The sequence below is a fragment of the Vanacampus margaritifer genome, chromosome 6 (genome assembly GCF_051991255.1).
Source record: "Vanacampus margaritifer isolate UIUO_Vmar chromosome 6, RoL_Vmar_1.0, whole genome shotgun sequence".
Taxonomy (NCBI): domain Eukaryota; kingdom Metazoa; phylum Chordata; class Actinopteri; order Syngnathiformes; family Syngnathidae; genus Vanacampus; species Vanacampus margaritifer.
The window spans coordinates 20,135,608-20,161,015 of record NC_135437.1 but is presented as its reverse complement, the minus strand read 5'-3'; the positions used below and the strand labels follow the sequence as shown (position 1 = coordinate 20,161,015).

At 41.6% G+C, this 25,408-nt stretch overlaps 2 protein-coding genes across 4 annotated transcripts; one reads left to right on the top strand and one right to left on the bottom strand.

Annotated features, from left to right (window-relative positions):
* The first annotated feature begins 645 nt into the window (after window positions 1–645).
* kcnc1b (potassium voltage-gated channel, Shaw-related subfamily, member 1b) lies at window positions 646–16,394 on the top strand. 3 transcript variants are annotated; one of them, XM_077567688.1, is made up of 4 exons: window positions 646–1,982; window positions 8,479–9,394; window positions 10,273–10,446; window positions 11,402–13,350. In XM_077567688.1, exons 1-4 carry the CDS (start codon window positions 1,416–1,418, stop codon window positions 11,539–11,541), a joined length of 1,797 nt encoding a protein of 598 aa, XP_077423814.1. In that variant the 5' UTR covers window positions 646–1,415; the 3' UTR covers window positions 11,542–13,350. The 3 variants fall into 3 exon arrangements, with proteins under 3 accessions (XP_077423814.1, XP_077423816.1, XP_077423815.1); XM_077567689.1 differs by lacking the exon at window positions 11,402–13,350 and adding an exon at window positions 13,777–16,394 and having other exon boundaries at window positions 647–1,982; XM_077567690.1 differs by lacking the exon at window positions 10,273–10,446 and having other exon boundaries at window positions 8,479–9,372; window positions 11,377–13,350.
* Window positions 11,124–25,348, bottom strand: sergef (secretion regulating guanine nucleotide exchange factor). Its single transcript, XM_077567691.1, has 12 exons — window positions 25,255–25,348; window positions 24,858–24,996; window positions 24,384–24,536; window positions 23,883–23,977; window positions 23,691–23,751; window positions 23,501–23,614; window positions 23,359–23,421; window positions 22,745–22,903; window positions 22,518–22,669; window positions 20,884–20,920; window positions 17,827–17,963; window positions 11,124–11,253 (listed from the first exon to the last, which is right to left on the bottom strand). Exons 1-12 carry the CDS (start codon window positions 25,294–25,296, stop codon window positions 11,152–11,154), a joined length of 1,254 nt encoding a protein of 417 aa, XP_077423817.1. The 5' UTR covers window positions 25,297–25,348; the 3' UTR covers window positions 11,124–11,151.
* Between the last annotated feature and the right edge of the window lie 60 nt (window positions 25,349–25,408).

Here is a 25,408-nt window from a genome sequence, read left to right as displayed (position 1 = left end):
AAATAGTTGCTGATTAATTTGATAATCAATTACTTGTCAATTAATCGACTAATTTGACAGCTCTACTTGAGATGTTCTAATAAACTTTTCCTGACATTGTTTTGCTGTCTAGCAGAGGCCTAAATATTTTGTGTAAACACTGACTAGCATTTGGAACTGGTCATAATTCCCTCCACCTTCTTTAAAACTCCAGGTGCAGATGAAAAAAAAAAACTATAATGACTGATGGCGGTGTCAGCATTATGCTTTGGAGTAATTTTTTTTCAACTGGGGTCTTGCTCAAGATGGAGTTAGGAACAGTTCCAAATGATTTATATTGAGTCTCATTCTTTCATGTCATAAAAATCCTGGCATTTGAACAGGAGTTTGTAGACGCATGGATTTGAACCCCGCATCTCAAACTGTGAGGCGGACATGCTAACCACTAGTCCACCATGCTACAAGTGTGCCAATTGTAATCATTATTATATTAGCTCAGAGAGAATTACCATAATCATTACATTCAGCAGAAGAACATAATGAAGTGTCCAGAGGGGGAATGAGGTATACTTTCAAGATCAGCAAATATAATAATGGGCAGACAGGAACTTCTCCTCTTTGCAGTGAACAACAGCTCCCTCTGCTGGCGGATTAAAAACAGACAAACGCTCCCTTTTGTCGAGAGCAGATGCGCACAGAAGACACATCTCATCTTCACTCATCCGAACTCTCGAGCTATTGCAAACAAAACCAGTGAATGGTGGTCAATGCACACTGTTGACAGGGCGAAATCTCCATTCATCATAGTGGACGCCTTCAGCCATTTCCATTCATTGTTGTTGTTTTGTGAGGGGCGGGTCTCGTGCATGCATGCACACCTCCTGAGTGACAAGGGGGAAATTGGGCACCGTGAAGCGGCGTAATTGGAGATGTTGTGAATCACATTCAAGCCTTTTCCTTTCCTCGATCTTGGATGTGTGCTTCTGACTGGATGCTTGGAGAGGAGGAGAGGAGAGGGAGACGTGTCGGTGGTGCCGAGACAAAGAGCTGCATAGGCTGCTGCTGCGCGTCGGTGTGAAGGAGGCGCGTCTGGAGGTGGGATCGAACACCGGGAGGACCACAAGCAGCAGGGCAGGCGCTGTCCGCTCAGCACCAGCAGAGTCACCTTGACGTAGGTGAGCCAGTAAACGGCGAAGAGCATCGTGTGTTAGTTCCGGCTGGATTTGGCGACGATGTGACGCCCATTGTCCATGTGATGCCATTGGGCGCGTTCATTTTGGATTTCGCCTCCAGCCCGACGTGCACGCCAGCGTCCGCATCCCCAAAGCGCGCCGCCTGACGCGCGTCGCTTTTGTTTCCTGGCGGGGAGACGACAGGTGGCTCACCTTTGCCGCCATGACGAGGGGAACTTTGCTGAGCGATGTTTAAGGGACGCGATGGGCCTGAGCGACGACAAGGATCGCATCGTGATCAACGTGGGAGGGATCCGGCACCAGACGTACCGCAGCACGCTTCGCACCCTACCCGGCACGCGCCTGTCGTGGCTGGCCGAGCCGGACGCTCCCAACCACTTTGACTATGACGCCAAAATCGAGGAGTTCTTTTTCGACCGCCACCCCGGCGTCTTCGCGCATATCCTCAACTATTACAGGACAGGTAAGCTGCACTGCCCGGCCGATGTGTGCGGGCCGCTGTACGAGGAGGAGTTGGCGTTCTGGGGCATCGACGAGACGGACGTGGAGCCGTGCTGCTGGATGACCTATCGCCAGCACCGGGAGGCGGAGGAGGCCCTTGATAGTTTCGGCGGCGGGGGGCTGTTGGACCTGGGCAACGACGATGCCGAGCCCGAGCAGGAGCACGGGGGGGAGGACGACGTGGATGAGATGACGAGGAGGTTGGCGCACGGAGACTCTCCTGACGCCCGGAGCGGCACTTTGTGGAGCCGTTGGCAGAAGCGCGTTTGGGCTCTGTTTGAAGACCCCTACTCCTCCAAATATGCAAGGGTGAGTTGCTTGCATGCTTTATTTATTTTTATTTTTTTATTTTTTGAAGGACTGGTTACTGGGAGTCATAAGGCGCTTGATGACCTTGAATTTGATCTCCCAACGCATGGATGGGACGCAAAACCAAAAAATCTAGCGGGCCACAGGAACAATATAACTCTTTTGCTAACATCACAAAAACTACAACACACTCATCACATTTATCTTCCATTGTTAAGACAAAATAATTAGGTGATTCATTCTAAAACTTATCAACTGCAATGTAACATTTCAAGCACACACACAACAATGCAGATACAAATATTTATATTCAACACTTGTTGCTAGGCAGAGTTAATAGGGCTCAACCCATGATGCTGTTCGACTGACAAGCAAGTAGCTGATGGTGATCTGCCCTGGACAGAGAACCAATAGGAATAGGAAGTCAATCAGAAATGCACTCAAGAAGTGGTTTTGTGGCATTGGTGAACCATGAGAGATAATCAGGACCCGTGGGAAATAATCCAATATCACTAGGAAATTATTTATTCATCCATCCATCATCCATCCATTTTCTACCGCTTATCCGATTCATTCATTACAGATATATCTTTATCAATCTATGAACAATTAAATTGTCGTTGATTAGATGACAGAGTGTACCACCTGTTGCATGGCTTCCCGCGAGTAAATGAGTTTTTTGTTCAATTCAACAAACCCAGATTCCTCACTGAGGAGGTCAATTTGTGAGTACATTGATATGACATCATCATTATTTCAGTATATGCGCCTGTCAGTTTCAACTTATGAGCATAACTGTATAGATCACTGATCTAGGGGACTTAAAATGCATGATTGTACAGTAGACGACGACGCTTTATTCCACCAAGCATCCTTCATCTATTTCTGAAAAGAGTGAAGTTGCTCAACAATCATGTTCCAGTAATAAGACTAGAGCAAATGTCTTTTGAATAACATTGAATCGAATAATAAATAAACAGATTGCATTATTCCGCTCATCAGTTCAAAATATTCAGAGTAAGATTTTCTCATTTCTTATCCATCCCTATTTTCAATTCAATCACCACTAGTTTATACTAAATACAAATACATATCATTAAGATATATTAAGAGTCTCTGCAGCTCATTTGAGAAAAATTAGGAATGATCTTTCCGGGGTACAAGGTTCCCTGGGTAGACTGACTAAATAGGTCAACAACACATTAGGGAAGCAGATCTTCAGCACCAGGCAGCAACATTTCAATGGCAGGCCTCCAGACTAAATCAGGTTGCTGTAGGAGGTGATATTTTTGGTCCTTGCTTTTGGGCATTTTTCTCATTGGAGCCTCTAAAAAGTGACAATTACTTAACATCTCCACATGTTTTTTTTGTTTTTTTGACAAGTGTCCTCCTCTGAAGCCTGCTGCGATTCATGCTGCTTGAGCAGCTGCAGCCACCTGATTAGCAGGCTCCCCTATCCAGCGGTAGCCAATTGTATCTATCTGCTGTCTCTCACTCTTTTACAGTGGATATAAAAAGTCGACACACCCCTGTGTGCCAGAGTTTTTTGGGGTATAAAAATGAGACCAAGACAAATCATTTAAAACCTTCTTAAATTATTTTTATATATAATTATTAATTAATTAATGAATTTTCACACAGTAAAATATGTAGAGAATTTTTTTTTTACTGTAAACAGTCTATTTGGTCCCACTCCAAACAGTAAAATAGACACTTGGAAGAGAGTAAAATAAATAAATTAATAAAGAAGTCATTCAAGGGTTGACGAACAAACCCGCAACTTCAGGTTGGGACACATCCAATCTACTTCCTGAGCCACGCAGGTCCTGCTATGTGTTAGCTGGAATCTACATACAATGTTTTTTTGTCTCCTGGATATAAGCAAACAGTAGGAGTGGCATAACTCAGGTGGTAGAGTGGCAGTCTCCCAAGCTGAAGGTCATGAGTTTGTTCCTAACTCTTGTGCAACTTTAAAAATAATAATAAAATAAACTAGTTAGTCAAACTCTCGCCTGGCAAAATTTACTTAGATTTTCAGAGTGGAAAATCTTTAACTTATTTAAATTATTTTTTTTATGGCATAGGCCAATTCTCTCGTACGCACTAAAAATACTTTGGAGTAAAATTTACTCTGAACATTTTGTTCTGTTCCAAGTGTAAATTTTACTTTTGTTTAGAGTGGCACCAAATAGATTTTATTTAGAGTAAAATTTACTCTACAGAATTTACTGCATATGAGACAGGAAGTAAACACAACTGAGAAAACTGTGATGTGAATGTTGGAGCCGTTCAGAATTCCCTCCACCGTGAAAAAGTTCCCAACTCCCAGCTGGGGGGAAAAAAACTGCCGCGAAGTAGGCTTTTCCAGATTTTTTATTTATTTTTTGCTTTCACCTGGAACTGGGGACATCGACAGTTTTGTTAATTATGAACAGTTCCAAATAGAAGTCAGTGTTAGCACAAATCCTTTAGTTTTCCGCTAGGAAGCTAAAATCCTCACATTGATCATCTTTCAAGGATCACCTTGAAATTTCCCACCGCCAAGATGCACAGCACAGCACGTCTTCTAGAACAAGGTTGGACAAAGCTCCACTAAGACAGGCAAGAAAATTAATTAGAACTGAGCCCCAGACTTAATTACAGACTCTATTCACAGTGGATACATCAGCGGAAAAGCCATGTCAGATCAGCACATCAGAGCGAGCTCGCGGTTTGCCGGCAACAGTGAGAGTTAACCAATAAGCAGCCCACGGTGTTCACCTGGCACCCTCCCCCATTGCTCGCACTGTTCCCAAGCGTCGCCGAGTCACATCATGCAAAGGGCGGTGTGATGACATGAAGCGTTTGAAGGGTGCGATTGTTCGCAGGCCTGAGCAAGTAACTGGCGAACGGAGCAAAAAGGCTTCATCACACTAATGGCGGGTGACCGATCATGACCTCGACTTTGCCAAAAATAACAATGCAGAATAGTCAGGGGAAGCAATTCAAACTTAGTGATCAATAATAATAAAATCACTTGCCAAAAGCAATTACGGTATCTACATTATGACATACTTTGTGCTGACAAAATACAAAGATAAACATAATTGCTTTAAACATCGGACGAGACTAACTCACCTCAGTGTTTGACATCAAACATTCATCAATGTAAAAAGTTCATTGGCCTGTTTGACTTTTGAATTATGCATGATCTGATTATAGCTATAAGTTAGAGATCAGGTATTCCCAAGGCATTTTTTGTAATCACATTACGACGTGCCTGCGAGGCCTGGATTGCTTTTTGGAGGTTGTAGTTTACGCTCTATTGTATTGGCATTTTATTGTAGGGAGTTATTTTGTGCACACCACATCGTAGAGGAGGCGTATTGCACAGCAACATTATGTAATGCATCACAACAAAAACACACTCAAGTGTTAGCTCCTCAATGTTTGAAAACAATGAGGCTTGTGTGTGCGCGTGTCACTTCTTAAAAATAACAGTCGAGATCAAAGCCTGTTAAAGGGAAAGTCAACCCAAAAATGTTTACAGTAAAATGTTGCGTGTGCGTGTCCCCACTAGTCTAAGCTCGACATTCTGATTAATATTGCATTTGTTGAATATGAATTAAGCAGCAAAATCCACCTGTTTTTATGCATCTGAGGGGGCGGCCATTTTGCCACCTGCTGTCAACTGAATATGACACCACAGTTGCTCAGGCCTGAGGTAATAAGTGGCAAAATGGCCGCCCCCTAAAATGGATAAAAAAAAAAAAAAGGTTTGATTTTGATGCTTAAGTCATATTCCCACAAATGTAATATTAATCATAATGCCGTGTTAAGACTCGTGGGGGCGCATAGAATATATTTTATATTAACATTAATATACATATATTAATATTGAATATTATTATGCATCTGAGGGGGCAGACATTTTGCCACCTGCTGTCAACTGAATATGACACCACAGTTGTTTAGGCCTCAGGCAACGTCCAATCACGGCTCAGCTTGTGAACGTCACATGACCAAACTCAGAAAGAAATGAGCCGTGAGCAATTGTGATGTCATTTTCAGTTGACAAAAAGTGGCAAAAAAGCTACCCTCTTAGATGGATAAATACAGGTAGATGTTGCTGCTTTATTAATATTACACAAATGCTATATTAATCATAATGGCATGTTAAGACTAGTGGGGGCGTGTAGAACATATTATTGTAAAGAACATTTGCATCTTATGCATCTTACTCTAATCACTTCGGTATTATGAGTAATTATAGTTTTGGGAGTAAACTGTAGCACTTCAGGGACAAAATACATCATTTTGAGCATGAGTGGTTATTTAATGCGTGTGGTGTTTGTTACTGCAGAGCTCACCTTTTATTCTAGAGTGCGTGGCTGCGGGGGTTTGTGTATGTGCGCTGAGCTTGCAGAGGCGTAATGCAGTGCTAAACTTTCCGTACTACATTTTGTCTTCACGTTTAATTTGACATTTGCATGGTAAAAAGTGACGCTGAAGCTATCGAAAGGGAAGGCTGATGCTGACAGAACAAAAGTCATTGCGCTGGAGTCACGTCAACAATAGCGCTTACTTGGACAGGAAGCAGACATTCATAAGCAGCGCAATTCAAACAATTGCCACTGATGACTTGCTGTAATGAGGGCCTGCTTTCCATCTCAGCCTGCATTGAATGGACTCGAATGGCCGTGTTGCTGTTTTTCCCCTTTGCTCTGTGGAATATATGATTCTCTCCTGCCTAGACATGCCCGGTTCCATTGTCACTACCTCCTTCATTCATCACTCCACCCAGCCTCTTGACAAGGCTGTGCATTATTAGCTTGAGAGCGCACGTACCCCACTAAATCCAAACGGATACAAATTTGGTGACTTCCTAGAGTGATAACAGATCTCGCGAGCCATTTCTCAGTGCATCAACTCATCTGCTGGTGGCACGCTTCCAGCTGTTTTCCCCAACTCGCAGGCGGGCTAACACATACTGTAATCCAGTATAATCAGAGGATAGCGCAAGGACAGGGCTGCGATCAATACACAGGAGAGCGTGCTATATCAGTTACACCTACATATGTAGCACGTATCAGAAATATCAGAGGCTAAATGTGATGAAATGTGATCGCCAGATCAATGCCGATGAAAGGTAAAGCACTCTACAGTAATCAGGGATGATGTTGGTTCGTCATACTATAAAAGCGGACCTCATCCTATTCAACCTGAGCCCACCATGATTCCCACGAGTTGATTATCTAGTGCAGGGGCCTGCAACCTGCGGCTCTGAAGCCACATGTGGCTCTTTAGTCCCTCTATTGTGGCTCCCTGAGGATAAAATGCCCACAAAATTGCCCAAACTGTCAGAAATTAGCTAGCAAAAAATGTAGAAAAAGTGTCAAAAAGGGAAGAAGAGAGGCAGAAATTGACCATAAAATGTCCATGAAATTGCCAAATATGTCAGAGAATTGAATTTAAAAAAAAAAGGCAGAAAAGAAAATGTTCAAAAAGTAATCTAAAATGTCCAAAACAAAAGAAAGTCAGAAAATTACCAAAAAATATTGCCAAAAAAGTCTGAATTTTTATGTATTTATTTTTAAAGGGGGAAAAGGGCATTAAAAAAACGCTCAAAAAGTAACTATAAATGTCCAAAAACAAAAGAAGAAATCCCGAAAATTACCACAAAATTGCCAAAAATGTCAGAAAAAAAGCTGAAAAAATGTAAAAAAAAAAAAAAAAGCCATAAAATGTCCCGAAAAAGAAAGAGGCAAAAATGACCATAATATGTCCATAAAATTGCCCAAAATGTCAGAAATATAACAGAAAGGCAGAAAAGTCTAAAAATGTATGAAAAACAAAGTATGAAAAATTACACACACAACAAATCCCTGAACTAGTACTGAATGTTGCATATTTTTGTGTTGTGGTGCAGCTCTAAATGGGCCCTCAATACATTAGACTAACCCTAACACACTGTTTCCTTCATCGCAATCTTCAAATGTTTTGCGGCTCCAGACACATTTCTAATTATTTATTTGGCCTAAAATGGCTCTTTTGACAAGAAAGGTTGCTGACCCCCGGATCTCACCAATGTGACCTTGAGTTGGGAAAGACCTGCTGTAACTATGGCGCTGAATGCAAGAGCTCCAGTTTTACACGTATTCGTAAATGTCTCATATGTTACCGCTGACCGGCGCTTGCGAAATTTTGCATGGAGTGCGTGCTTGAAAATACCGTGACCTTGAGATGGAGCAGAAGGAGGAGGGGTATGCGAGTGTTGAGCTCGCATTGATTGTTTCCATTTAATGGAATCAAGACGCGGAGCATAGGACCGTCACTGTCACTAAAGCAGATGCCGATGTCTCCGATTAAATTGCATTGCTAAGAACGACTGGCTGGGGTTGATTACATTGTGTGTATTACTGTGCTCACTCTCTGTCCTTCTTCACCCTCTACCCCCACCTCCCTCCAATCTCTTCCTTTCCATTGCCTTCTCCTCTCTCTCCAATTTCCCACTCAGTGGGTGGCTCTGGCCTCGCTGTTCTTTATCCTGGTTTCCATCACCACTTTCTGTCTGGAGACCCACGAGGCCTTCAACCCCATCATCAACCGCACCGAAGTGGAACTGGTAGACAACATCACGGTGGAGCGCACCTACCAAGAACCCGAGACGGCGGCCTACCTCACCTACATCGAAGGCGTTTGCGTGGTGTGGTTCACTTTTGAATTCTTAATGCGAATAACTTTCTGTCCAAACAAATTTGACTTCATCCGGAACGCCCTGAACATTATCGACTTTGTGGCCATCCTGCCCTTCTACCTGGAGGTGGGTCTCAGCGGGCTCTCTTCAAAGGCAGCTAAGGATGTGCTGGGTTTCCTCAGAGTGGTCCGCTTTGTCAGGATCCTGCGTATCTTCAAGCTCACTCGCCACTTTGTGGGTCTGAGGGTGCTGGGCCACACGCTGAGAGCCAGCACCAACGAGTTCCTCCTCCTCATCATCTTCCTGGCCCTGGGTGTCCTCATCTTTGCCACAATGATCTACTACGCCGAACGGATCGGCGCAAACCCCAACGACCCCCGAGCCAGCGAGCACACGCATTTCAAGAACATCCCGATCGGGTTCTGGTGGGCCGTGGTGACCATGACGACCCTCGGCTACGGCGACATGTACCCTCAGACCACCTCGGGTATGCTGGTGGGAGCCTTGTGTGCCCTGGCGGGCGTGCTGACCATCGCCATGCCTGTCCCTGTGATTGTCAACAACTTTGGAATGTATTACTCCCTGGCCATGGCGAAACAGAAACTACCAAAGAAAAAAAATCGGCATATCCCACGGGCACCCCAACCCGGTTCTCCGAATTTCTGTAAATCAAGCATCAGCTCGCAACATCAGAGCCCTGTGGCCCACGACGACGTTTTCGAGATAAAGTTTCAAGGTAGGCTAAAGCGCTTTATATATAACTACAACATTCCCATGCCTTGTTGAAAAAACACATATCACTATTCAGCTGTTTCTCTCGTCCCACATTTCAGTCAGCTGATAAGTCAGGCATGAGATTAAACAGTAGACTTTCCCAGCATACGATCAATAAAATACTTGATTTCTTACTCTAAATGGAGAGAAATTGAGATTTAGGCAACTCATTAGTACTTTTGCACTTGACTGTTCAGAACTTCATTCAGCAATTCGTTCATAATGTCTTTTAGGGAAACGCAAAGTGTTTGTCATCTTCATGTCCTTGCAATGTTAAAGGGGAAGTCAACCTTAAACATTTCTTGACAATAATATGTCATATGTGACCTCACACATTTGTGGAATATAAGTTATGAAGCTTCCAATAGCTTAGGTGAAGGTGTGTGCTATGACTTATTTACAGCTGTTAAAACGTCAACCAAGATTGAGTTAGCATTAGCTGAAGCAATAACACAACCGGATTGACTTGCAATTAAATTTCTTATAAATAGTTCCTGGAGAGAATGTATTGTATATTTGATTTTCAGTGAAACTGTAGCGTCCTGGTTTTTAATTTTTAAAAATCTGGTCAGTGGTCACCTCAATCGTCCAAGCCAACAAACAACTGCAATCCAAACAGTGGGCTACCTGTTGCACTTACATTTTTACCTTGGTAATTATACAGAGTCCTGATGTGCACACAAACCTAAGGAAGACAAACATTACGCAGCAGCTACACAACGTATCAAATAGTCCACATGTGGCGCCGCAGTATGGGAAAAATGTAAAAATATTTTTTACCCCCCTGCCCCCGTTATATGCTCTTTTATTTGTTCTCTGATGTTGTTGTTGTATGTAAAGATTCCAAGCTGAACGGCGAGGCTGCGAACGCTGCTCTAGCCAATGAGGACTGCCCTCACATCGACCAGGCCATATCTCCCGAGGAAATCTTCAGCCCCAGCGAACGAGAGCGGCCCTGCTTCCTGGTCACCACGGCCGAGCGGCCCAACCACACAGGGGGCAGAGTGAGGAGGGGTATGTACAGTAACAGCCAATCACAGGCCCCTGTAAGATACTGACACACTCTAAGGCCCTAGACAGGACATGCCCCCTTTTTTCCCCACCCCTTCTTTGCAGAGTGTAATTACTAACAGGAACACACTCACAAAAAACACACTCGGCACAACTGCAAACCTCTTAACACGACACCTTCACAGCCGCTGCGTCTCCTCAATTATTCCCTCGGGAATTGTACATATTCCAAGTTTAGGCCAAGCACAATCGCCCACAAAATGTCAATAATAGTTGTCTACATCGACATAATATATTTTTTGATACCATGCATAATGTAATACCCCTATTTATTTACCAGTAAGAAGAAAAAAAATATTTTGAAGATTTATATGATTAGAACGTGCTGTCTTCTATGCTTAAGAATATATTGATGTGCTATGTGTGTACCATGTATGTATGTATGTGTTTTTAATGATAAATACCATGTGCGATCCTGACTTTGAGTACATTGCTCTTGGCCATAATGGTGCATGAAGTGTCTTGCTGATGGGTGCTATCAGAATGGTGACGGAGCACAACACAATTGGAGAGGATTTCTTTTGACGTACCAATTTTTGGACTTGACACAAACATTCCCAATAAAAGCTACGACTGTGTAGCTGTGCGTTACAAAACCAAGCAGTAGCTGTACATTCCCTGCCTGAGGTGCCTACCTTTTATAGTGTTCTACTCCAAACCATTCCAGTACCACCCGGTGCATGCCCTTGTACTCCGGATGCACTCAATGCATGGAGAAATCGGATCTGTCTCAAGTGTGTGTTGACCTCTCTTAGGAGACAAAAACAAGAAAGCAACAGGTGTAGTATTATTACCAATGAGGAGCAGAATAATAATATATTTTTTAAAAACAGCAACACTCATGTCATGGATCCAGTGCTGCAGTGTACTCAGAACGTTCTCTGTTTTTCAACTGAAGGTTATGAAAAGCCTTGGAGCCTTAACAGCATGTCTGGCATGAGCGGGGATGCCTCTGGAGCGTCCTCAGTGTCCGCCCTGCCCTGCAGCCCACCCTGTCTAATGCAGCACTCACATTCTCCCATCCCATCCATTATGTAGCATGGTTGAGTAGCAGATACAATGGCATTGGAAGGCCAGTCCACACTTCTCGCTTTTTTCTCTCTTTTTTTTTGGGTTGCTTTTTGACACTTTTCCTTTGTTCCTGCTTTCTCATTTTGAGTTTCCTTTTTCTGAAAAAAACTGTATCTCAACTGTTCTGATACTCCAGCTTCCCAAGGGTTGTCCTTGCGGGTGTCATCATATCCTAGACTAGAAGTCACATTGGCAAGACGCCACATGTGCATGGGTCACCCGAGTTGCTGACAAAGCGCCGTTCTACAGGCTAACCGCATCTCTTTTCCCTATGTTGACTTCATTGCCTGTTGCTCTGTTGCTTTTGATCTCGCATACTTTTCAGCCAATGATTTTCTTTCTTTTTCTTTCTTTTTTTTATTCTCATCTGCTTTTGACAATTCTGTGAAAGAAATTTCATAAGATGTAACATTATGCTGGACATTAACAACACATTGCGTTCAAAACATATCCCAAAATGTACCATCGCCAGGTGTTAAGGAAACTCCTCTTAAGTGCTTTGTATGTTGCAAAGTGGAGACGTTACAAATTCTGAAAGCGCAAACCAGCCAATGCTATCGGAGTGGCCACATTCAAAGAAAAAAGAAAAAAGAAAAGGAAGAAAAAAAACAACAAGATGATGTCCAATGCACTGGAGAAGATGACAATTCCTATGATACTAGTGATGAATAATGTCAGCAGAACTAAAAATGTTTGGTCCTTTGCATGAACTGCATGAGAAATTATGTTCTACAAGAAGCTAACTGTATCGCAGTACCTGTAAGAGAAAACATTGTCTTTCAAAAGCATCAAAAAGCTTTGCCATTTTTATGCATATCTGAGACAGCTTTACAAGAGACTCAGTCACAGCAAGATTTTTTATGTAGCTGCCATTCTTTGCCTTTCCCCAATATATCATAGATTTCCTTGAATTTATTTGACTTCATTTGACAACGGAAATTATTTCACTTGAAGTATTTGGTACAGAGCTGCCATGAGCATTTTTTTTTTAAACAAATATATTCACCGGTAGTTAGGACCTTTTTTTTTTTAAAAACAAAAACAAAAATTGTCTGCTGCAAACGCTCTTATGGTAAAGATGCAGAAATCAAGGCAAGAATTATAATAATGGTGCCTTTATACCAGGTGAGGCAAAGTAAAAATATAATATTTTTGACACAGTACAACTTTGTTGTAGCATAAATAATACATTTAAAAGCTGCTTATGATTTCATTCTACGACACAGCTTAATCGCAGGAAATATGACTTTTTGGTTATTTTGTTAGCAAATAAAAAATCTGTTTGCTTAATGAAGCACATAATATTAATCTAGGGCCACTCCAAAACATATAGGGTATATATACATCAGGTTAGAATACATTGCAAGAGGAGTGCCGTGTATCTAATCATTTGAAAAATATCAATACAGTACTGATACACATGTCCCCAATAGTTATACACAATCTTTTCAAGGCACTTTAAAAGATTTTATGTTGACCAATCAGAAATTTAACAAATTTCTAGAATATTTAAGTGTATGAGTTTTACATTTCAAGTCATGTCTTGAATTGAATTGAATTGTGGTGATTAATAGACGTTATATATTGAGAAAAAAAAATGTGACGATTTTTTTGTGAAGAGATGCAGGTGGGGAAAAAATATACAAAACACTACGGAATGTGGGTCTTCTTGGGGAAAGGTAAATGCATGTATTTTCCATTTATGCAACGGAAAAGTATTCAAATAAAAATATGTACAGATAAGTCCTTGCATGAAATAAATTTTGTACTCAATGAGCGTTTAGACTCCATTTTTATTCAACAGCACATGCATACACATCTTTTGCTTTTGTTGATACGACGAAAAACAAAACAAGGGGACCGACGGTGAGAGCATGACAAACTATCCGCATGACAATGACAGAAAAGTGTACCTCAACCTGTAACAGGCCGCATGATCGGGCATGTTGATTAACCGACTCTTGAGTCCGGACCAGACAATACATCTTTGTCTGATGCCTTGGCTACGCATGGGAATAGACATGGTAAACCTGCCTTTACCATGGGCGACTAACGGAGCACATTTTCTTTACCCTCCCAAGTGTCATTTCACCTCTCCCTGCGCCGCAGAGTTATCAGCCATCACCATCAACTCCAACATAAAACATATTGGTGTAATAATTTATTTTCATTATTGTTTTTTTTTTTTTTATATGTTTATAGAGACCCAGAGACAGCACCGGAGCAGACAACCAACTGAGTCAGTTTGTGTTATGAACCATGGTGTACCGACCACTATGTGTATGACCCATAATGGCCCTTCACCCACCTGATAGTGCAGTAGCATTGTTGTGTGTATTACTTAGTACTTTTAAATGGGTGTGAAAGCGGCAACCTGAACATCACAAACTCAGCATAGATGTAGCACTGAGGACGTTTTGTTGTCAAGCCTTATGTAGCTATATGTATCTGTGACTGATGTTGTAAAGTGTGCCTATTTTCTGTGTGTGCCAGTGCTGTAAATATGCTTTGTGTGTGTGTGTGTGTGTGTGCTGATGTCGTGTGTACCAATGTTTTGGAGTGATCATCAAATATTTGTGTGATTCCTGTGTTCAAAGACAAAAATGGTTGCTCTGATTTGAAGTCACGCCAGATTAACTTTGCACACTCATGCTCACCTCTTTTTTAGACTTTTGCACTTTTTTGCACCACGGAACATTCTTTTGATGAGCTTTTGGCAAACATCCACAAAATTGTCGTACTTGAACTCCATCTTGTATTTTTGAGGCATTAAATGGTCAAAAGTGCTGCTAAGAACTTCACAGAAAATAGTCAAGGACTTCCTGCTTATTTGGTTACTCTACTCATAGGAAGATAGCCAACCCTACCCTAAATAATGAAGGACATACATTTTAACAGTGATTTTCAGTTGACAATCAAGTAGAATTGGCATATAGTTCAAATTAGTAATACCTGTACTAACAGCTGCCAAAACACTGTATACACCATACTGGACAAGTGCCTCTTCATACAAATTCTTAATAATCAGTTGTATACCGGTAATTTAATTTTAATTAGTCAATAGCAACTGATAGACTAACATCAGAATAGAGCTCAGACAAGTTCATATATAAAGTTAACACATCCTGTAAAAGAACAAATTTGGAGTGGTAGACGATGTAATCAAATTATTTAAAAGAAAAAAAAAATTGAGAAAAAAATCTAAATAGGTGAATGAAAATCCTCAAAATGGTCAAGTGTGCATTATTTCATCTTATAATGTTGTACAATAATTGTGCAACAACTTAATATAATACAGCCGGCAATTAAAGTTTGACTTATTTTTTTTGTTTATTTTTACTTAGGGGGAAAACTATGCACATAGACATAATCTATTCCCAAAAACTGTTGACACAAAAAAAAACTTTATTACTTCTAATTAATGTTTTTGTCACACAATCAGGGTCCGACATGAAGTGGTGCTAAAGCCCAGGGCCACCATGTGACTGTTGGGGCACCCGAAATTCACTGATACTGGTATAAATGTGATGGAATCAACACATTATTTTTTTAATACCTAAAATTCGATGTTTTTAGTTTCATCCACTTAAATTGATCAATCATCTTTGCTCATTTTACACTTGCTGTGCACATTCCATCACTCCCATTCACTGACAAAGTGTGTTACATACTTGTGCGCATTTAGGCCTACATACTGTATATCATGTTAAATTTTGTTAAATATTGTTTTAAATCACATTATCTGTAAACTTGGGGTGTGGATATCTTTTTTGAAAAGTGGCTTACTTGATTGCGCGTACATACAGTAAGTAGATTTTGCCCGCTGAGACTACATGCTTCATTATTTCCTCCGCAGGCAGGCCTGCATATATAATTATGAATTTTGTCAAGTATTTTTATTTTTTTTAAATACTGTAAGGGTAAATGCTGGTACTGTAAGTGCAACCAAAACTTGGCTCAACCAAAAAGGCTTCATGTCGGACCCTGCAAAATTGTTAAGTTAACCACTATCGCCGGCGTCAGGTGGAAACCTCTGTCCAAAAATTGTTTAACTGCATATTTTTGCACAAATCTTTTCAATTGGTCAGTCCACATGTGTGTTATTTTTTGTGTGATGGCGATGCGATGTTTGTTAATATCACAACAATACCTTGCTCTTTTTTGGGGGGTTGTGTGAAAATTCAAAAACTGTTTTTGGAGATATGAGGGCTCCACCTGACACCAGAAGTTAACTGTACTTTCGATAAGTTACTTGTTTTTATATTTTTAACGTAGTTTTAAATGATCCAATCTTCGCTAAATGTCATTTTACAGGAGAATGTTGACTTTATATATGCGCAGGACCCCAGTGTGGATCAGTATGGACAGGCAACGAGCATCATAACGAGTAGATAACAACTATGATAGCCTTGTTTGAAGTGCAGCTTTCATTGTTTGGAAAAGTTGAAGATGAAAGGGACCAACTTTCTAACAAACAAATGCGATTACACTGCCAACCAAACACTGGGAACTGTGTGCTAGTCATTGTCTGACAAATAACGAAATATCAGCAACGTTACGGTTAAAAACACTCATTAAAACATTCATAAAATATACGAGGCAACGAATGTGTGAAATTGAGTGTGTGAGTTTTGAACACCGTGTATTTTGTGGCTAGCTATCTTAGTCGGTTGTTCAGTGGTAGTTTTGATTGGTTTGTTGGTTCAGGGTTTGGGGTGTCTTTTCTGGACAATACAGTTCAGACTTGTACAAGAAATAGTATTCAATAAAATAAAATAAAAAATAACAAACAAGAGATTTTCAGAGGGTGTTCGTTTATCGATTTGAAAATGTTGGTAAAACTTGGTGTCCATATTAGCATAAATATATATAAATGAAAACAGTAATAAATAAAATCAAGAAAAAATAACATAATGCAACATTGCCCTTCACCTGCATGTGGTCACCAGGTACTGCATTGCAGATGTCTGCATAGCTTATAAGTATGCAAGATGGGTCACATGCAGCAGGCAAACTTCCCCAAGTAGAATTAATGGCATGTACAGTATGAAAGTGGCATTAAGACGATTAGATTGCTGTAATCTTGAAAGAGGAAGTTACCCGTAAACATTACTTGACAATACTATATTATACACGACCTCACTAGTCTAAACATGACATTCTGATTAATATTACATTTGTGGAATATGAGTTATGAAGCAAAATCATGCCGTTTTTATCCATCTGAGGTGGCGGCCTCACCTGTTTTTTGAAGCTGAGCTGTGATTGGTTGTTACCTCTTTGACTGCCAAAAACGTTAAATAACGTTTCGTAAAATCCTATGGAGGAGTGCCAAAGACGTTAAAAGACGTTTTTTTCCAAAACAGGTGAAACTAACCATTTTCTATTGTTGATTACTCAAAAACGGAATAAGGTAGAAACAAACTTTTTTTTTCTGATGGAAGATGAGAGTCCAATCTTGTTTTGGCAGTATGTGTGTTTCCATAGTCCAAACACATAATTTTCTATGGACCTTGAAAGATCAGTCAAAATGCTTAAAATCGGCTGGCACCCACGGCATCCCTTTTCTGAAAACGTCTGGCAGTCAAAGTGTTAACTGAGGCCTGAGCAACTGTGATGTCATTTTCACTCGACAGCAAGTGGCAAAATGGCCGCCACCTGATATTGATAAAAAATGCTGGATTTTGCTGCTTAACTCAAATTCCACTAAACGCACTATTAAACAGAATATCATATTTAGACTAGTGGGGCTGCATATAACATATAGTCAAGAAATTTTTTGGGGGGGGTTGACTTCCTTTTAACATGACTTCTGCCCAAAAATATTCACACGTGTATAGTAAATCAAAGGGTGATAGGAGATATTCACTGTAGGCATCAGAGTGTGAATGTCTCCTAACACTCAAGACCACGGCAATAAAGGCGCTGATATGGAAAGATGACAGTGTAGCCCCAGCCGGGCCCATCCCTCACATATTTAACACCTTCATTCATTCGGGAGGGCCAACATGGCGTAGAAATGGCCCTGTCACGTGCCTTCGATAATGGCCATCAAATTGACGGACTGACGAGATAAATGGTGACCTCTGAGACTTAACAAGGTATTTAAGACATGCACATAATTTTTGCCACTTAACTACCAAAAGAGTGCTTCAGATGAGTGTTCATTCATAAAATAATTCCATAATAGGAATTCAGGACGCATGCCTGCAGAGTTTATCAATTGTCTTTGCGCGTATTCCCGATACACACCGCCATAGAGTGTCCGGCCCCGCAGCCAATGACAAGAGGTCTGAGACTGGGGACGGGTTGCGGCTCAACGACGTCGGCCAGCGAGCCGTCTCCGCACATTCCGTGTTCGTTCCAGCCCCAGGAAAGAAGACGCTCCCCTGAGAAGGAGAGGGATCAGGGGTCAGTGTAGCAACGCGTGAGCTAATATTAGCAGCCTGGAGGCGGATGAAGCAGAGTCGCAAAGAAGAAAAGAAATCAGAAAACAAACACGCACACATGCTGACACCCAGTCAGCGGGTAATAAAGCCTTCCTGCTCATCACAGCTGGACAGCTTGTTAGTGGGTGTGGTCAGGGCTGCATCACCGAGGAGACACGTGCCATGGCAACACCGTTACCTAATAGGCTCCATTACCATGGCAACAGAAGCGAGCTTGCTTTCTTAAGGGTAACACATCCTTGAGCTCTCCCAATCTGGTTGTCGTGTGTCTGTCATGTTCTGTCTGTCTCTCCGTCCGTCCGTCCGCTTGCTCGGCGTTGAAGATTTGGACACGTGCATCGAAACATATGCGTTTGCCAGCAAGCAGACCAAGATGTCATGCCAGCAAGCTTATGTCAGTGTGACACTCTGCCAACGAGGGCTACGAACAGAAATGCGCCAGAAAATGCATTTCCTTACAATTCACCATTTGTTATTCAGTAACAAGTCGTAATCTCTCAGTGAATTTTTAAAAGTTTGGAAGCATCATACTCAATGGGGGAGAGAGCCTTATTTGGGCGCCGTGCTTCATTCATGGACTCACTGACAGAAGCATACCGCACATCAGCGTTTCCATGGCAACAAAGTGCTGCACTTTCTGCACAACATAAAAAGATTGAAATCAAGACGCTCAAACCAAAAGCAATTTCCTTCTCAACACATCCTGTTGATGATTTTCTGTTTGGTCGTCTAAATGTCAAATGATTAACACTTCGCATACAATTTTAGGCACGGGAACAATGTTCTGTCATAAACGGAAATCTTTTCTCAGATTGGATGAAGAGCATCTTCGGACCCGCTCCCACCTTGGACCGCAGAGGAGCTCTTCCTCAGGTGTAAATGTGGAGAGGCAGAGCCAGCAACAGATATCATAAGCAGCATGCAGTGCTCTTGGTTGGTTTCCGCCTGACCTACTTGAGCACCAGAAATAGCAGCACTCAGGTCTCTACTTCCAATCCTGTTTTGCTATTTCATTGCTCCTGCCGCCGCCATGCTGAAGATGGATGGAAGATACGAGGAGTTACGTGAGGTTGACTTGAGCGCTCCTGTTCTCTCTTCTGCCTTCTAATGGTCTGAAGCAGGGGTGGTCAAAGTAGAGCTTGTGGGCCCACAACAATTCTTAAAAGCTCATTTGTGTTGTTCGTTTGCTTCGTTTGAGTGCAAGAAGACTTGGGATGTTCATGTTAAACTTTTTTTAAATATTTTTTTCCCCAATGCATTTCAGTGGCAACTTTCATAAGCAGATTTTCCATATTTGCAGCCCAGCCCAGTCCTTTCCCCGCCTCCACATATAGTGGGAGTCCACTGTATTTGAAGAACTGAAGTTGGAAATGACAAAAACAGACAAATATCCATACCCTTGTCGCAACCCACTTTGGGGAAATATTTTTTACGTTAATTTTCCTCCCTAAATTAAGTTGATTAAAATGTATTCGCTATTGTATTCATCCATTTTAGTAAATAATAACTTCATTGATTTTTATTTCTAAATTTAAAAAATATATTGGTAAGATAAACAATTTTACAATACTGAATCACGGGACACATATAGAGCCAGACAACCTTTCACACTCACATTCTCGCACACAAACACTGAGTGGGAACTGGACCTACGCAGCCAGCCCCGAAGTCAAGTGACTGAACCGTCACACCATCAACAACTTACAAATTCATATATCCTCACTGTCATGACAAAATTTGCTCCATTTTAATTTTTTCCTCAAATCAATATTATTGCTCAGTCCCCATGGCGATGTGTTGTTTATACAAATTATTGACCAATTTAAATTGTTGAAATGGCTTGCTCTCTTTGACAATACGATGTTAACGGTCTAGCAACTTTTCTTTTTTCAGTTTCCTGAAAAGTGATGTTTTTGTAGATGGAAGTAATCTGCCAGACCACAGAAACTTACTGTCCATTTAAATTTAACAGTATTATAAAAATAAAACTTATTTTATCAGCATTTAAATATAATTATGTTATATTTTCCATCATTTATGATTAACCTGGCCCACTTGCCCGCGTAAAAAGTCAAATGTGGCCCTTAAGCACAAATGGTAGCCCATCCCTGCTCTAGAGCAGTAAGAGCCGATACTGAAGGCGTGTTTTGACAGCCCGTCTGAATAGCATACAACGCAGCTTTTTAAAAATACCTGCATGTGCTTTGAAGGAACATTCTGCTCATGTTTCTTCCTCAGATGTATTAATATTCACTCTGATGTAACAACTGGGCCAGTGTTCAAAATTTAATGTGGGAAAAATTTGACTTCTAAAAATTCCTCATCATGGAAAAAGGCGCAAATCTTTGTGTTAATGATGAGGAATCACAAGAAGATTTGCTCTTGTCGGTCTCAAAGTCGCACCCCTGTCCAAATCCTCAAACAGGAAAAAGTCGCCTGAAAATCCGTGTGTGACTAATTCGGCTCATTTGCAGGCCTGCTCTCATAATTGCATCTGTCAGTGATCCCCATCCTAGCGACGTGTAATTACTTCCTTCGGGAAAGGCCACAGAACGATGAACTGACCTCAGAAATCTTCGGAAGCCAACAGAAGGATAAATGTTGATGTGTATGACAATGATGTGTAATATCTAACTTATTGCACGACTCCCCAGTAAATCTTTGGTAAAACAAAGACACTTATTTATGTCTTCCCTGTCTTGTTACAGACAGTTGTAATAATATGACATAATCGCTTTAGCATTGTTTTTTTTCCAGTACGGTTGTGTGGGTATTTTCCCCACAATCTTACTAATATTACATCATCTCAGACACCATAAACAAACACTCACATTAATGTACCTTGAAGGACAGTACTCACCTACGATGGCAAGGTTATGCTCAGATCCGCATGCAATCTGCAGGGAAGACGACAAGGCATTAAAATGCATGCTGGAGGCTGACACTGAACTTTCACAAAGGATGTCACTGCCAAAGACTGCTGAGCCACCAGACACAGCAAACAGTAAGTTTTACAGAAATCGTTTCCGATTACATCAAAGAAAAACAGCAGCAACCTCCTTTTAATGGTGAATTCATCTTTAAAAAAGGACAGAAAAATGAGCAGCAGTCTTATTAAAACACAACATTCCTGTGTAGCCAAGGGAGTTCATGCTAAGGACGAGTGTGTGTCCTCACATTGATGACTTATAAGCAATGACTTTTTATTCTGGAGGCTTTCCACTGTTTGCAACAACGGCAGAAATTGGAAGTGACACCTACCAGCAAATGTACAGTATAAATCTTCACTTGAGTGAAAGCACAGAGGTCTCTAAGTGCTACTATACATGGCTATAGCGTTCTCCACTTGCAATCAACATCTTTACTAATAGGGCTTTGTCTCCTCACTATCGGTTTCAGCGTCAGAATAGAAGAGTGGCAGGTAAACCCAACAACAGGCTATTATTTGCTATGCTCATATGCCTCATAAAAATGTGACAGCTAACTAAACATTGACTCTGTGGGTGTGTACACACGTCACGCAGAGTCCCAGCGGGCTAGGAGATTCATTGTCCACTCAGCAAATCCATCTTCACCTTTTGCTTTACGCACGAAAGGTGACGGCACAATGACATAAGCTGCCGCTGCTGCATCGACGATCCCCGACACATTGGATAAGAAGGATTGCGAGTTCCCCCTTGGCGAACCTTGACATCTACTTTATTGGCAGCCTTCTCCTGTCATACAGCAACCATTTGGAATACAGGTTAACTGCCACGGTCCCATACAATGGCCCCTATGGGAAAGGAAACCTTTGACTGTGCAAGATATTAATGGTTCTCTCCCTTGTGGACGATAATGGGAAAAGTGTGCATGCTTTTTATTGCACATATAATGATGTATTTCATCAAAGTCTCTCATTCTCACTAGGTGAACTGTGACGCCTCCCATACTAAACAACTTTTAGCTTCCTTGTCTTCCATTTGTGGGTGTTGGCTGCCTCCTGCTGGGCTACTCAAGTATGACATGATGAACACCAGGCTGATGTTAGAGAAAATTGTAGGAACTCAAACATCCCGACAAACAAAACAGAACAACAACCATACACCCACACCCATGGATAACTGAGTCTTTAATTAACCAAACATGGATGTTTTGTGAAAGTGGGAAGAAACTGAGTCCCAGAAGAAAATCCACACAGGCATGAGGGAAACATACAAACTCTACTATGACATCCTAACCACTAGTTCAAAGGTAGGCAAGTTCGGTCCTAGAGAGCCGCAGTCCTGCATGTTTTCGGTGTCTCCTGCCTTCAACCCAGGTGTTTCAAATCATCAGCTCATAATTACGTTTTGCAGGAGCCTCTCAATTGTGTTCGAGGAGGGAGACATCAAAAACATGCAGGACTGCGGCTCTCTAGGACCGAACTTGCCTACGCCTGAACTAGAACCTAGTGACTAGGTCACTGTGCGGTCCATTACTGATATTGTTTTATATTACTATAATAAGTCTTACCTGTGTTGCTCCACAGAGGACATCCACCTCTGCAGGCAGGAAAGCCTGTCTCACACTCTCTGCTGATTGGTGTTCAGGATTTGGGCCAATCGCCAGAGCTCGGCCCAGTTGTCCGTAATTCCCTCTGCCCCAAGTGAACACTCTCCCAGTCTCTGCAATGTATGACTCATTTTAATTACGGCAAATGTGAGCCTAAAAAAAAACATGACGATTTCACTGCAGCAGACCTGTTTGGGCAATAATGTGAGTCCAACCACTCCATACTTTTACAACTTTCTCTCCATTCAGTAGTGAGCGCTTGAGTGGAGCGGGAGTGGACAAGAAGGGCTCGGTGGCAGTCAGCTGGCCGTGCTTGTTGCTTCCCCACAGAAATAAATCACCATTTCCTGCATGTACCGATGGGGGCAACATTAGTCTTCATTTGGCAGAGTCAGCGCAGTAATCAGGAACCACTCATGCACTAATTACAGGACAGACTAAAGAGAAGATGGTTATGTTGTGCATGACAGTTCAAAAGTGAAAACCAGGAGACCTTGCGGGCAGAAAATTATTTGAAAGGCACTTATATTTACATAGAGTATGTTTTTAAATTACGGGCTCTTGACAGCCATACATATTAATGTACTTTAAAGACTTAGTGAACTATTTCACCAATGTACAGATGGGATCTTAGAATCTACAGCGGTGCCTTGATCCGAGTTTAATTCTTAATAAAGTAAATAGCATTCTCTCGGAATATAGTTGTGTGTGTGTGTGTGTGTGTGTGTGTGTGTGTGTGTGTGTGTGTGTGTGTGCGTGTGTGTGTGTGTGTGCGCGTGGTGCACCATGCTGCAAGCAATACCTGTAAGGCACACGCAATGTGCTGAGCCCGCTGTGACAACGCGAGGCATCTTCTGATTCAGACCTATAACATGGCCAAAACAATCCCATCACCGCAGCAAACATCAAACCAGCCATCAGTCCTCTCCTTTCGCTGTACTCACCTGGTACCAGAGAAGGAACCTTGGAGTTGAGGTGTGACGGAATAGGGTCTGGACTCAGTGCTCTCTTGGCAAGGCTACGAAGTCCTGTCCCCCACTGGTAGACACATCCAGAGTCTGGGAGCAGAACAGAGGATGATCGGGCAGGATTTATTGCTGACAGGAAATACAGTGATCCATTTATAGTGTATACCTGTGATTGCAAGAGCGTGCCGGAGGCCTGCTGCTACATTCATCACACGCTCCTTTAGAACCTAAGAATAAGCAACATAATTATATTGTGACAAGTCAAGTTATTGTGACAAAAATCACAGACCAATGTTTTTGAATTCCCCTTTAAAAAAAACACACACAAACATAATGGCTGAATTGATGATGTGCTCACCTCAATGAGCACCAGCTCTGCCGAATGTGAAGTCACCTGACCAATACCCAGCTGTCCAAACACATTGGAGCCACACGCTAATAGGTTACCACAATCTGTGTGAAAAATTACGAGTTTAATTAGTACTGTACTGGAATGATTGCCTTGTTTACGGCTTAACTCAAAACACTCATGCTTCATCATCCTAATGTGGGAAATTCATACTTTGTTTTATTTTCCATTGTGTAAACCCAGAAATGAATTAATATTTATATTTGTGTGCACAGAACAAAAAAGAAAAACTGATCTGAATGTCAATGAAGGATCAAATCATCCACGACAATTTGTGCTTTCTGAATGCGTACATAATCCCGTGTCAGCAATCCACACATTCCCAGGTCGATGAAAAATAAAACCATTTTATCCTCTCTGCGTAGGACTTTTAATCTAAGTAGAACACCACATATCAAGGAAATGAGTTAAGACTGCAGTGTGTCTAAGCGGAATGCTGTAATTAATCACCAGTCAGAAGAAGAGTAAAATCCCAGCCACAGGCAACATTTGTGACCCTCTGATTCGGGCTTGAGCAGCGCTGAAGTGTTGAGCAGCTGGCAGTGTGGCCAAGTCCAAGCTGGCCTCTGTGATTTTGCCCACACACAAACGCCTCTCCATCGTCTGTTCAAAAGCACATAATGGTGAAACTGTTTACACTTTTTTTTTATATGCACCCTAAAAACTCTTTCACTAAAGTACACACTCATTGAGAAACCGATCCATTATGACGTAGTACACATAAATGCTGTCACTATACACATAGATGTTGTCAATATTCTAACGGTAATAATGAGCAATTCAATTATTAGGTTTTTGATGGAACCTGCTCGTTGAAGGGAAACAAGTGCAGAGTACCTCCTATTTACAACTGCATTCGGCATAATGTTAATTTACATATCAATTTGTATTTTTTCTATGCCGTTCAGTCTAATGTGTACGTACCAGTGACAACCACTGAGTGCCCCCCGCCACCGCAAACAGCCTGGACTGTCTTTCCATGCAGAGCAACTTTGTTCGAGAGCCGAGGGATTGCCCGGTCCTCTTCATGTCCCTGTCCATGTTGCCCATAACTGTTGGCCCCCTGACAAATATATTTATCATTCACTGTATCAACCAGGAGTTTTCGTAAAACAGTTTGACTGTCTAAATATTTCTTGAATTTTGGTTGCCCGCCGCGTAAGTTACGCAGCGTTGAAGCTAAAACATTTTCAACGAATTTTAAGCTAACGATAGAAAAAGAGCATGGTTTAAGGTATCAAAGCGCATGAGAGTATTCGTGAACTTTATAAAACACAATTAACTCCAAATATATACATTTAATATAGGGTTACAAACTTACCCACGCGAGTAAACAAAACTCCTGCTGCGAGCTAGTTGCCATGGGCCGTAAATAATTGCGTTGGAAAATTCGCGACACTGTCGTAAATGGACACTTATGCCTTGGTATGTTGCTGTGCAGTGGAGGAAAAAAACAACTGAAACGTACCTCCAAC